We start from the raw sequence: 12,952 nt of genomic DNA on the forward strand, positions 1-12,952 counted from the left end.
CTGTTTTTCCACTGACGCACACTTATTGACATGTTGAAAATATATATCTCATATTCTCAGCTGCTGGCGTACTGCGACCATCACGCTGGCCGACATTCAAGTGTTTATTATCAGATTGAACTCCTATCTGCCTTGGTTACAAGAAAACACCTGTTTATTGCAAACCCATATATTGTACGGTCACTGTGTCCTTTTCACCTAACACTAAGTTTGGCATTCGCTGTGCCACTAATGCATTGTGGGATGGTGGGGATTTGTAGAGCGGTTTCTTTATAAAGGATATTGAAGGGTTTATTTTTCTGTATGGCACAGAATCTAACAAAGTCAAGCTTTAGGCCAGGCCCTATTTGTAAAGGGGGTCGCACACCGGACAACAAGCATTGTGTCATGAATCTAAAAACAAAACACATTATTTTCTATCAATGTACGCACACCGGTGGCGCCTGACGATGGCTGTTGCTGTGACTCTGGATGCTGCTCAAATCCGTGTCGCATAGTATAACGTTTTTTTTTTTTTTTTACATTAAATAACATCTTATTTGTCCCAAATCTTATCGATTAACATTGGCTGCTAACATAAATTTAGCATTTTGAAGTAAACGCTATCTGACTAAGCTCGCGTTATTTAATCGTACACGTATGGTGTACGATACCTACAAGGTGTCCTAGACGCGACGTGGCGCAATCTAGTTTTGAGGTTGGGAGCATCAAAGAGGCTGTTTACATTTGGCATTAACATGCGTTTTCGTCGATCGGATCACAAGTGGACGACGTTACTAACCAGGTGTAAACGGTGTTCAAAACGTTTTGAACGCATTCACTTTCGACCACTTTCAACCACATCCAGAGGTAGTCGATCGGATCGCTTTGGAGTTGCGGAACGCCATGTGGTTGAATGTGTTCGAACAGCCACACGCAACCGCCTCCTCTCCGCCCATTTATCTAATCTGAGGTATTAAACACAAATTTTACGTCTTTTTTTACTTCTGGCGTGAACATACAGTGAACAGCGCTATTTTTAGCCTTTCATTGATAAAACTACTGCGGGTGTTCTCCGTAGTTTCGTTTTAAAAGCATGAAAGTTGCGCGATCATATTTCATCAATTGCGCTGAAAATTCAGAGAAAGCTCTAACATACACACGTACAAAACAGTGTGCAGCATGTATACTTGCTAAACAAGCAGTGGACTCCGACATAATATTAGTTTGCGTCCATATAAACTCATAATTACTCCCGCTCGTGTTTGAATGACAGCAGAGAGACTCGCCCACCATCTCACGGACCACCCCCTCACAGTATTCAGGACAGAAGTGGTCGAAAGTGGACAAAAGAGACGGATTTAAATACCAGGTGTAAACGTAATGTGTCTTTCTCGTCCACTTGTGATCCGATCGATGAAAACACATCTTAATACCAAGTGTAAACAGCCCCAAAGTCTGATTTGAATCATTGATTTCAATCTTTGTCATGACCTTACTCGATCAATATTAAAGATATCATGGTTACATTTCCACAGAATGGTCTTTACATTATGTAAGAAGATTTTTTGTTGAAATCGCTAAATAACAATAAAAGACTAACTGGGTTTTCACAGACCGGGTCACATACTGAATATATAGCTCTGTAGTGATTTATACGCTGGTTTATTTAATGTATCTGAGGTTTTGTCCTCACCTTGACCCAAGTAGTGGACATAGTGCACTCCAGTTTTCTTGGCTGTCTTCCCTACCCTTCATTGGATAGCTTTTGATTTTGAATAACAGCCTCCAAGTATAGTCGGCACAGTTTTGGCAGGCATTCATATGGTTGCGTTCTCCTGTCACAATTTTGATGACCTTAGCCACCAATAACTTGACAACTGCTTGTAAGTAGCACATTCGTTTCGCTTTGTTTACCTTAAATACTTCATGTTCAAAAACATACCTCTGTGTTTTTGTAATACGAGACTCGTGCCCGTAGTGTCCTTGGTCATGCTAGTAGACTTTGTGTAAATGATCTTGACCACTGTGCGGTGCCCTGCATAGGAAGAGCCCTTTGACTGGACGTCAGCTTTTAGAGATGTGTGAATATTACATTTACATTAAATTTACGAATTGGACAGATGCTTTTATCCAAAGCAGCTTATAATGCCTCCAAGGGATATGTTTTATTAGTATGTGCGTTTTTTGGTAATCAAACCCCATGTCATTTTGCGCAGCTAAGGCCTCTACCAACTGATCTACAGGAACTTTTATAGTACTGAATTATATAAATAAACCTTTTTAAATGCAGCCCCTAGCATAATTTTTGTCAAAATTATATATAATTTTACACTGTATAGATTGAGTAATGCAAGCCTACACAAATGTCCTTAAAAGAGAAAAACAATTCCAATGTTACAAGTGCTGCCGTGTTTAAGCACACTGTGCTCCTTTTGTTGTCCACAAGTCCTTAAACTCCTGCGGACGTAAAAGACACAAAAGCAGGAACTTGTTTAATCATCAACCGCAACTCACCCTGAACTTCCCCAGCAGGCTTTAGCAAACACTTGGCACAAGAGGCCGTGCCAAAACTGCATGTGTTTCCTTAAGGTGGTGGATCATACTCTTAAAGTGTCTCATAATCATAATCTTGTTTTCTTAACATGTCTGTTCCAATCCTTGCATGTAATAGCTGTTTATATTAAGGTTTACTGGCATCGGTTCATTTGAACCCAATTGAAACCCTTCCTAACTCTTTTTATGCAGGAGTGTGTTACATAATCACAAAATTGCATAACTACTGTATTGAAGGTTGCACCAAATCTTGTTATTGTTTCTCGGCTGTACCGCAGCAAATGTGGTGACGGCAGTGTTATTTGATATGCTATTTTTGGTGTCTTTTTTTGTCATGTTGTTTATTATTCAACATTAGTGTGGTTATGGATTGATACCCAGATTTGTGCTGTATAAATAAAGAGAGTAATGTTTTGGAAGTGTTCAAAAGAAAAATCGCAATTAGATATTGTCCCAAATTGCATAACCCTACTACCTATCTGTCTGTCTATCAATCTATCTGTCTACCTACCTGTCTATCAATCACACTGCATGCACTGCATGCCTACCGACCTACCTAATCTTTTCATGAATGCAACCTGTTGATAATTTGCTGTATGTCTTTTGCAGGGCTTGCTGTGGGTTTGGGTATTGGAGCTTTGGCTGAAGTGGCAAAGAAAACCCTCAGATCAGAAGAGAAGAATGGTAAGACCACTAGGCAACACCCACCACTGTGATGTGCAATGATAAGACTTTTCTGCATTACTTCAGCCTGAGTAAACCCAGTACACCTGTTGTTATTCACAAAGATATATCAGCGTCATTGACGTTCTGGCTTTGGCTTGATGCTCGCTGAGAATAATTGGAGCTAAACATTTATAGAGTTGACCGCTCTGAAGTGCTCCAAAATTAGACAGCTGTCATGAGTAAGAGGCAGAAGCCATTTTTGTAGCACAGACCATATAAACACATTTATATTTTGAAGATCTACAGTATTTACATGTCTGTGTATTGGTATGTAAAAAATGTCAATACATTATTAAAACGTATATCATGTATGCTTAAAAGTTTTTCCCTTTCATTCTTGAAATGTTTAGTGTAGTTCATTACTCATGAAGGTGAATATGGATATCGTCTAGGATTTTCTCATGCCACAGCTTATGTTGTGTTTCTGCCTAGTTAAATACAACATGAAGCTTTATATGCAATTCAGTTTCATAATGTGACATATTTAGACTGGAAGATTACCTATTAGGATTTTATTGGATCAGTGATATTATTTGTTAACATTATTGTCCCCCACCCACTTGGTTATGGCCTAATGAATCCTTACTAAAGACTCGAAGCTTTGTTAGGGTCAAGCCTGAAGTATAGTCAAATTTCACGTGTACCCGCCATGCAATGTTGGTCATCACTCATCAGAACAGTATGCGCACACTGCACTGTACTGGCACCACCAAAGTTTTGTAACGGTGTGTGCTTTGTACTTAGGGCGCACTCACATTATCCAAACCAAGCCCCAGCGCGATTGTCACCCCTCCCTACTCCCCCAGATGCACGCACTCACACTGTACTTCTTATCGATCCGAGTCCGGGCGCGCTTTCGTCATTAAGATGCGATTGTTTTGAAAAAAGCAGGAAGTAAAGCGCTCTCTTAACACTGGAACCCACCGTAATGATAAGTCTGTGTTTTTTATTCTGAGTCATTTGGGGCGCGATTACAGACAGCCCTCTCACATCTCATCATATTGCTTAGTTGATCTGTCACGTGTGCAGCTCGGACATTCACATTACCCCGCTGCTCGCAGCAAAAGGTTTTTACGGAGGCAGATGAACGTGAGTGGTCGCGCAACTGACGTCTTCACCTTTTGAATCACGCTCAGGCGCGATTGCGCTCACACCACAGCCGTCCGCACCTGAGCCCAAGTGAACCGCGCTCCGGCCCACCTCTGCAACCCGGCCGCGGCGCGATTAAACAATCCGCGCCCGGGCACGGATCAGAGCGATCACACTAGTCAAACAAACCAGGCTTTGGGGGTCAAACGCGCCCGAGCGCGGTTTGGTTAGGATAGTGTGAGTGCGCCCTAATAGGTCGCGTATGCGGGTGCTGGAGTATCTAGTATGTAGGCCAGGAGTGCCATTGCTACCTACATTTGTTATGTGAGAAAGGGACAGCACTCACAGTTCAAGCTTCAAAATAGCGTTTAATCGCCCACAACGAACGTTTCGGGCTGAACGCCCTTCTACATTTGTTGCAATATGCATGTGCCGAACTTCTGTGTACGCATATTAGGGTTGTGACAATTAATCGGGCAAATGCGCGTTTTCTCAATGAATGAATTACGGTGAAATGCCGCCACATCCAAAAGCCAGAGGGTCCTTTTGTGCAACAGAAGAAGAACCATTACAAAACGCTGTTTCAGGAAATATCTAGAGGCATATTTATATTGCTGTTCTTCAGATTGTTTCAAGTATTTTCATGATAATAGAGAATATTTTGAATGATTGTGTTTGATGATTGTCTTTTTTAAATGCACGTTATAAACGACTCAAACCCATAGTGATTTTAGATTAATAAAGACTTCCTACTACGGTTGTCACGATTCTCCAAATCCTCGATTCGATTACATTTTTTCCCCCCAATTCTAAGGTCACGATTCGATTCAATTCTCGATTTTTACTTTTTTTTTTGAAAGACAAAAAAAATGCTTTGCCATTAATATTTATTTTTATTATTATAGTTACACATTAACATACACATTGCGTGCTTTTCCTTGCATGGGGGTTTTTGGGCTTCACTTTACGCGAGAGAACTTGTAGAGAGGATTATTTCTTGCACGCACATGGACTTAATGCGCACGTCTTGGACTAGCATCTGAAATAATACCAGCGGGTCATAAGCAGCTGCGCTTCTCTCTGTCTCACGTGCATGCGCTCTCGCATCTGTCCGAAGTCTAAACATAAACTAAAGTAGTAATCCTTACGTATTTGTTCAGTTTGCGAGCTGAGACAAACTATCCCTTTTGTTTAAAATATAATCTGCTGCATCTTGGCGCCTCACTCTCGCGCACGTGCAGAGAGCTGCGCTCTGTCTGAAGGCAGATCAGTAGGTAGTAGGGGTGTGATGTGACACTTAATCCACGAGACGAGACGAAACACGAGAATGGGTTCACGAGACGAGACGATATTTTTACACTTTTTAAGAAACCCTCAATGATAAAACAAATGAATAAGAAACTGAAATCACATTATTTTTAAATGTTTAAACTAATCAAGGACTGGTCCTAACAATTATTTTGCTAACTGATAATGAAGTAATTTGTTATTTTGGGGTAGTAAAAATAGACCCAAGTCAGCAGTAGCATTTAAAATTACATAATAACGAAGATTCAATAATAATTGGTTCAAATAAAGTATTAAAACCAAGTTACATTAAACAACATTAACAAACACATTACATTTGTGGCATAAAAAGCATTATGTATGTATTATAACAAATGCCTGCAGGGGGCGATAGTGGGCTCGGCTATCTTCACTTTCACTTTAGATGGAGAGAAATGCTTATTTTTAGACAAACAATGGTTAAATCCATATTAATATTTAACATATGTCCATTTCTTTACACTAAAAATTATACAGCCACTGTCATTTTTTGAGCAAGAACATGCAGACATTAAATCATGTAACTCCGTGTGAGGTTTTAATCTGCTGAGACTTCACATCTGACACAGATCAACAGACAAACACAACGCGTCTCAGACTTCATACGAGTTCCCAAAACGAACATTATTAGAAACCCAAACAAAAAAGCAAACGCAGTAAAAGAAAAATATAATGCATGCACTGTAAAAGGGTCAAACAGAAAGCTGCATCCTCCGAAGGTCGCATATGCAGGATGCATACGTCATCAAGGTTTATTTCAGATCATTAACTGAGCATTAAATTCGCAAGTCATGAGCATATTACAACAAATTGTGATTAACTAAATAATTAGTAAACTTTATAATTGTTAATAGTCTCTAATAAGACAGCAATGAAGTAAATGCAGTTTAAAAATGCAACCTCCGAAGGATGCAGTTTTTTTTTTGAGAAACGGCCAGCACCTCCACAAGAAATCTCGCGAGACACATGTAATCTCGCGAAACACATTTAATCTCGCGCGAGATCTCGTCACACCCCTAGTAGGTAGTAATACTGTTTATGATATGCATTTCAACGAGTTGTAGCAATACATCCTTCGTCTTTAAAATATAAATATCTGAGAGGTTTTTCCCCGCTTGGCAAGCCGACCGGACGTAAAATGGGGGCGTGGCAGCATTGACAATCCAATTTTTTAATTCGAAGTTCGAGGTTGTGACTTAATTTCGATCGATTTCGATTTAAAATCGAAATCGTGACACCCTTACTTCCTACTGATCACATAGCCGTAGTACATGCACAAGCTGTGCATGAAACACAGAATCGGAGCCTTGCAATTCAAAATCGATTTCAGACAGGTCTTTTTAATGGGAACGCGATGCATCTATGCACATCCCTAACGTATATGAGTCAAATAAACTTAGCTTGGCAAGGCTGTGTGTTCAACTGTGCGCGTATGCTCATGCTCCTTAAAAAAAATTTAACTGTACTCCAGGCTTAAAGGGACACTCCACTTTTTTTGAAAATGTGCTCATTATCCAGCTCCCCTAGAGTTAAACATTTGATTTTTTTAACAGTTTTGGAATCCATTCAGCTGATCTCCGGGTCTGGCAGTACCACTGTTAGCATAGCTTAGCATAGTCCATTAAATCCAATTAGACCATTAGCATCGCGCTCAAAAATGACCAAAGAGTTTCAATATTTTTCCTATTTAAAACTGGACCCTTTTGTAGTTACATCGTGTACGAAGACCGACGGAAAATAAAAAATTGCAATTTTCTAGGCAGATGGCCAGGACTATACTCTTATCCTGACGTAATAATCAAGGAGTTTGCTGCCGTAACATGGCTGCAGAAGGCGCAATAATATTACGCAGTGCCTGAAAAAAGTCCTCTGCTAGTGAAGGTTGCTAAGGGGATGATTTTTGGGCACTGTGTAATATCATTGTGCCTCTTTGCAGCCATGTTATGGGAGCAAAGTCCTTGATTATAACGCCAGAATGAGAGTATAGTTCCTAGCCATATCTGCCTAGAAATCCGCAACTTTTAATTTTTCGTCTGCCTTAGTACACGATGTAACTACAGCAGAGTCAAGTTTTAAATAGGATAAATATCGAAACTCTTTGGTTATCTTTAAGCGCGATGCTAATGGTCTAATCAGATTCAATGGATTGTGCTAAGCTATGCTAAAAGTGGTAGCGCCAGACCCGGAGATCAGCTGAATGGATTCCTGGAAAATTAGCATATTTTCAAAAAAGAAGTGGAGTGTCCCTTTAAGTGTAGAGTTTTAAAAATCTGTCAATGCTTCATTCCTGTTATACCGGTTATTTTAGATCTTTGTTTAACAATTTGGTGTGATGGAACTGGATTTAGGAACGGAGGGTGCATACATTCAGAGGACTATGTTACGTAATAAGATCTTATCTATTTAAAACCCAGAAGTCCTGGATAATTATTACCTTTCACCTAAATGCATCCAGGAATAGTTCTCACATAATGCAGAACTGTTCACTGTAATCCAACAGTTTGTACATGCTTGTTTACAAGAAGTGGCCATACCATATGTGCTGTAGTGGACAAACAGTTCTCTTCACATACATTTTGCATTCATCCAAACTTTTCATCAGTATGTGTATTCCCTGAGAATCAAACCAATTACCTACCAGTTGAGTTACAGGAATACACTGTTGTTGCAAATACTACTGTACATAATTTAAATATATTGACTTGTGATTTTACACAGGTGATAAGAAGGCAGTTTTGGACCAAAGCCCCTTCCTGTCCGAGGCCAATGCAGAGCGTATCGTCAGGACGCTGTGTAAAGTGCGTGGGGCGGCCCTTAAACTCGGTCAAATGCTCAGTATCCAGGGTAAGAGAATTTATTCTTCTGTTTATCCATAACTAATCAGGTTTGACCGGATCACTCGGATACCGGTCTGGGTCATTGAGAGGTACTTCACACCCGATATGGTTTATAACTTCTGGCAGCTTACAATCTCGAGTGATTTAAAATCATGGGTGATTTGAAGTTAGTTAGTTGTAAAATAAAGCAATAAACCCCGAGAAGCAGTGGGTTACCAGTGCATTTTATAACAGCTAAGGGGCGTTGTTAGGCACGACGCGAAGCGGAGTGCCTAAACCCCCTTAGCTGTTATAAAATGCACTGGTAACCCAACGCTTCGAGGGGTTTATTGCGTTTATAAAATGGTTACTTCATATGCATAACGTTAGCGGGATTTTATAAAATAAAACCCAAAAAAGTTGTAATTATATTAGTACAAATATTACTCTTCCGCCAAACAAAGTAGTTCCTCAGAATCAAGTGTGACTGAAACAGAGCGCAGTTCCCAACCAACACAGACACAGCAAAGACACAATGAAAATATGATTTAAGACTGTGGTGTTTATTTTATAAATCACCATTCATCTAATTTATACATTAACATTTATATCGTGCAACTGTTGAAGTGATGATCAAATATGCTTGGAAGCATGCTGAACTCTTTCCCCATCAGCGTTTTTTTTTTTTTTTAAGTTGCCACCCAGTTTTAGTTTAATGCCTTCCAAAAAATTATCTTCTTTATATAAACATAAAATATCAAATGAAAGAACAGACCATCCGCTTTGAAACAAAAACAAACAAAAAAACATTTCATCCTACCTTCATTTGATCTCTTATCACCTCTCAAATTTTTTTATTAAAAGCGGAGATAATTCCATTTTTGTGAAGAACTTTAGTAAGAGATCAGATTCAGACGGAGCCATGAACAGTACTACACGGTGTTTTCAGTGAATGCGTCAGTGTTTAAGTTGGGTAAGATCGCCACCCAGTGGATAATAGTGGACGTGTGAACTTGAGTTATAAAATCCTCAGACAACGTTTTCTCTTTATCGACGAGATGACTCAACAATATTTATTGACATTTATCTGGATATCGCCATTAATAGTGCAATTGTAGACAAATTAAAAATATGATTTAAGACTGTGGTGTTTATTTTCATAAATCAATACGCAGTCAGTGGCGCAGTGATACTTATGTAATGTGGTCTGAACCGTGAGGTTACCGGTGTATTTTATCACGGCTTAGAACGCGTTTCAACCAATCAGAATGAAGAACCAGAACTGCCCGTTTTATAATATAATATAAGGAACGGTGTTGGTACTGATAGAGGCGATTTGTGGATCCTTCGGGTCTTTTGAGAAGTTGTCCTCACCCTTGTGTCCACTTCTATTTAACTGTCCAGTGATTCAAACATTGTGCAACTTCATGACATTGGCCATTATTCAAATGCCCGTTCTTCTGATCTGTATCACACATATCCAACAAATTTGTGCGGAGGAGGATGAACTTCACGTGCTTCAGTTCATGCTGGAAAGAGCGAATGAAAGAATGTGCACTGCTTGTTCCTCCCACTATTTTACAGCACAATCTCAATACGTGATTTTTGTCTGTGCTTACTGCATACACGGGGTGACTCAGATTGTAAGTTTGGCTGTATTGTGTAAGCTGTAGATTGTACAGTGTGGGGCAACAGCACTGGGATCGGCAAAGCTCAAAACAAATTAATGGCCATGCCAGAAACGTGACCTTTGGGAAGCTGTGAACGTTCTCAACATGACTAAGCTGTTATGTCGTAGGTACTAAAGAAGAAATAGGTAATGTATAGGGATGCACCTATACGATACTTGGTATCTACGATATGGAGAGATACTGATAGTTTTGCTTTTTACGAAGATACCAACTATTTCGTTGTCACCCAATTACAAATAATCACACAGCATGAGTTCTGATACGTTTTTCCACTCCTTTTGATTTCCAGGATATAATTTGCCCTGATCATTGGTTGTTTTTAAACAATCTGACATTAGCACTATTCGGACGGGATTAGTTTTCCAAACGACGTTTGAGTTTCAGCGTGTCCCCCAGGACGTCTGTGATTTTATGTACCGATTCGGACGGGATTAAAATGATGCAGGCTATTCCAGAGATGGGAGTGTCTGTTTCATGCATTTGGGCGTTGCAGTAGCACGTGCTCTGGATACGCGTGTTTGTAATGTTTAATATTTTGCTTTAAATGTAAAATCATGACAGAACATGTAATTTATTAATTTAATTTTAACAAATCAAAATAAAATAAACAAATCCTACTAAAGTAACATTAGCCTACGTGTTTTATATAACTGTCTGCTTATAACAAACAAAAAATAATGAAGAAATAATGATTAATACAATTTAATATCTTTATTAATTAACATTACCATTCCGGAGTTGAACAACTTTGAACGGAGTTTCTTATAATGTTAATGATATATCAGTGTTTAGTCTTAACAGTGTATGATATTCAGCTCGTCTTGATTTAATTACTTTATTTTGCCGAATGCGAAAAAACATTCATATCTGAATGAATGGGACTCAGGAAATACAATATACGCGCATTAGTAAGACCTTACGGCAGATCAAGTTGGCCAAAACACGAAATGAACCGCGTTTTCAAAAGATATTGCGGGCAAACACAGACATTTGCATCCGGACGGGATTAAATTTCTCAGAGGACCTCTGAGTTCGGCGAAAAACAGTAGGTAAATTGCTCTGGAATTTTTACGGAGGTCATCAGAGAAAAACACAGACATGGCCGATTCGGACGGGATTAAAAACACAGAGGACCTCTGAGAAGCACGATTTTCTCAGAGGTCCCCCTGTAAAACTAATCCCGTCCGAATAGGGCTATTGTCCGATAGTGGGAAAAATTACTTTTATGTGCCGATTTCGATTATAGGCTGATTTATCGGTGCATTCCTAGTAGAGCCCGACCGATAAAGGATTTTGAAGGCCGATACAGATACAAATGTTTGTTGGTTTTAAAATCCGATATATCGGCCGATATTTTTTTTCAGAAATGCGCAACAAAACATTGACAGATTTCCCTAACATTAGTTATTTGTAGTTATTTATGAGTTTTAACTAAAATGATATGATAATGCATTTTAAAAAGAAACTTGTTTCTTTTATTGTCACAACAGAACAGAGGAACTTCAAAATATATTAAAGTTCTGATAAATAAAATGTATAAAAATACAAACTTAAGATATGAAAGGCCTTTGAACAAAAACACAAAAACAACAACCACCAAATTAAAGTTACCAGTTTTAAAATACTTGGTTCATAAATATAACTTTGAATAGGACTGGAGACAAATTTTGTTAAGTTCTGATAAATAACAACAACAGCAAAATATAAATTGCTGATCACTTGACTCAGGCAGTGGCTAGACTCCTAAATCTGGACCCCACCAGCAGCTACTGGTTCAGAGCGCTCTGTCAAAAACACCAACAGTGAGGAAATCTAATGAAGGCTGTTTCGTCCGTGTTTTTTAAAAGATATTAATTTATCGGCCATTATGAATGCCGATAGTTTGGAAAATACCTAATATCGGTCGATAATATCGGCATGCCGATATATCGGTTGGGCTCTAATTCCTAGTAATGTACATTAAATGTGAGGTCATCACTCAAATGTAGGTCAAAAAACTCAAGCAGGATAAAAACCATGGCAATGGTTTAGAAATGTGAAGACAAGATTAAGACTTGTATAAAAAGAAAGTCATGGAAATATTCATATGCATGTATGACATGTTAATACGGAGTGTGAGCTAGTGTTGTGCCGATAGACGATAGTATCGTGTATCGACGATCGTCCGACATATCGCCAATGGCAGGCTTTCATGGCGATAGTCATGACGATAGTTGGCGAATGGTTGTTATCATCATCATCATAGTTTTGCATGCTTTTCCTCGCATGAGGGTTTGTGCTTCACTTTACGTGGAGAGCTTGTAGAGAGAGAGTTCCTTCTTGCACGCAGATGCACTTAATGCGCGCGTCTCGGACTCGTTCTAGCACCTAAATCCAGCGCGTGGATGAGCAGCTACGCTTCCCTCTGTCTCACATGCACGCGCTCTCGCATCTATCCGAAGTCTAAACATAAACTGAAGTAGTAATCCTTATGTATTTGTGCGGTTTAATGCGTTTCATGCGAGCTGAGGCAAACTATTCCTTTTGTTTAAATTATAACCCGCTGCATATTGGCGCCACTCTCGCGTACGTGCAGAGAGTTGCGCTCTGTCTGAACTTGAAGTCAGATAGTAATCCTGTTTATGATATGCTTTTCAAGGAGTTTTAGCAATACATCCCTCGTGTTTAAAATATGATTGTGTTCCGCTGGACCAGTGTGTTTAAAAAGGCACCTCTGAGAGCACCACTGCTTGACACGTGTAACCTTCTGCAACAGCACTAAACAAATGC

General features: G+C 39.3%; 1 protein-coding gene across 1 annotated transcript in view; it reads left to right on the forward strand.

Moving 5' to 3' along the window:
* coq8aa (coenzyme Q8A, genome duplicate a) overlaps nt 1-12,952 on the forward strand; it is a 36,375-nt gene that overhangs the window by 9,415 nt on the left and 14,008 nt on the right. Inside the window, exons 5-6 of the mRNA XM_065256174.2 lie at nt 3,145-3,219; nt 8,395-8,520. Coding sequence (XP_065112246.1) covers nt 3,145-3,219; nt 8,395-8,520 — 201 coding nt within the window. The remainder of the gene's footprint in view (nt 1-3,144; nt 3,220-8,394; nt 8,521-12,952) is intronic.

This window comes from Paramisgurnus dabryanus, chromosome 12 (genome assembly GCF_030506205.2).
Source record: "Paramisgurnus dabryanus chromosome 12, PD_genome_1.1, whole genome shotgun sequence".
NCBI classification, from domain to species: domain Eukaryota; kingdom Metazoa; phylum Chordata; class Actinopteri; order Cypriniformes; family Cobitidae; genus Paramisgurnus; species Paramisgurnus dabryanus.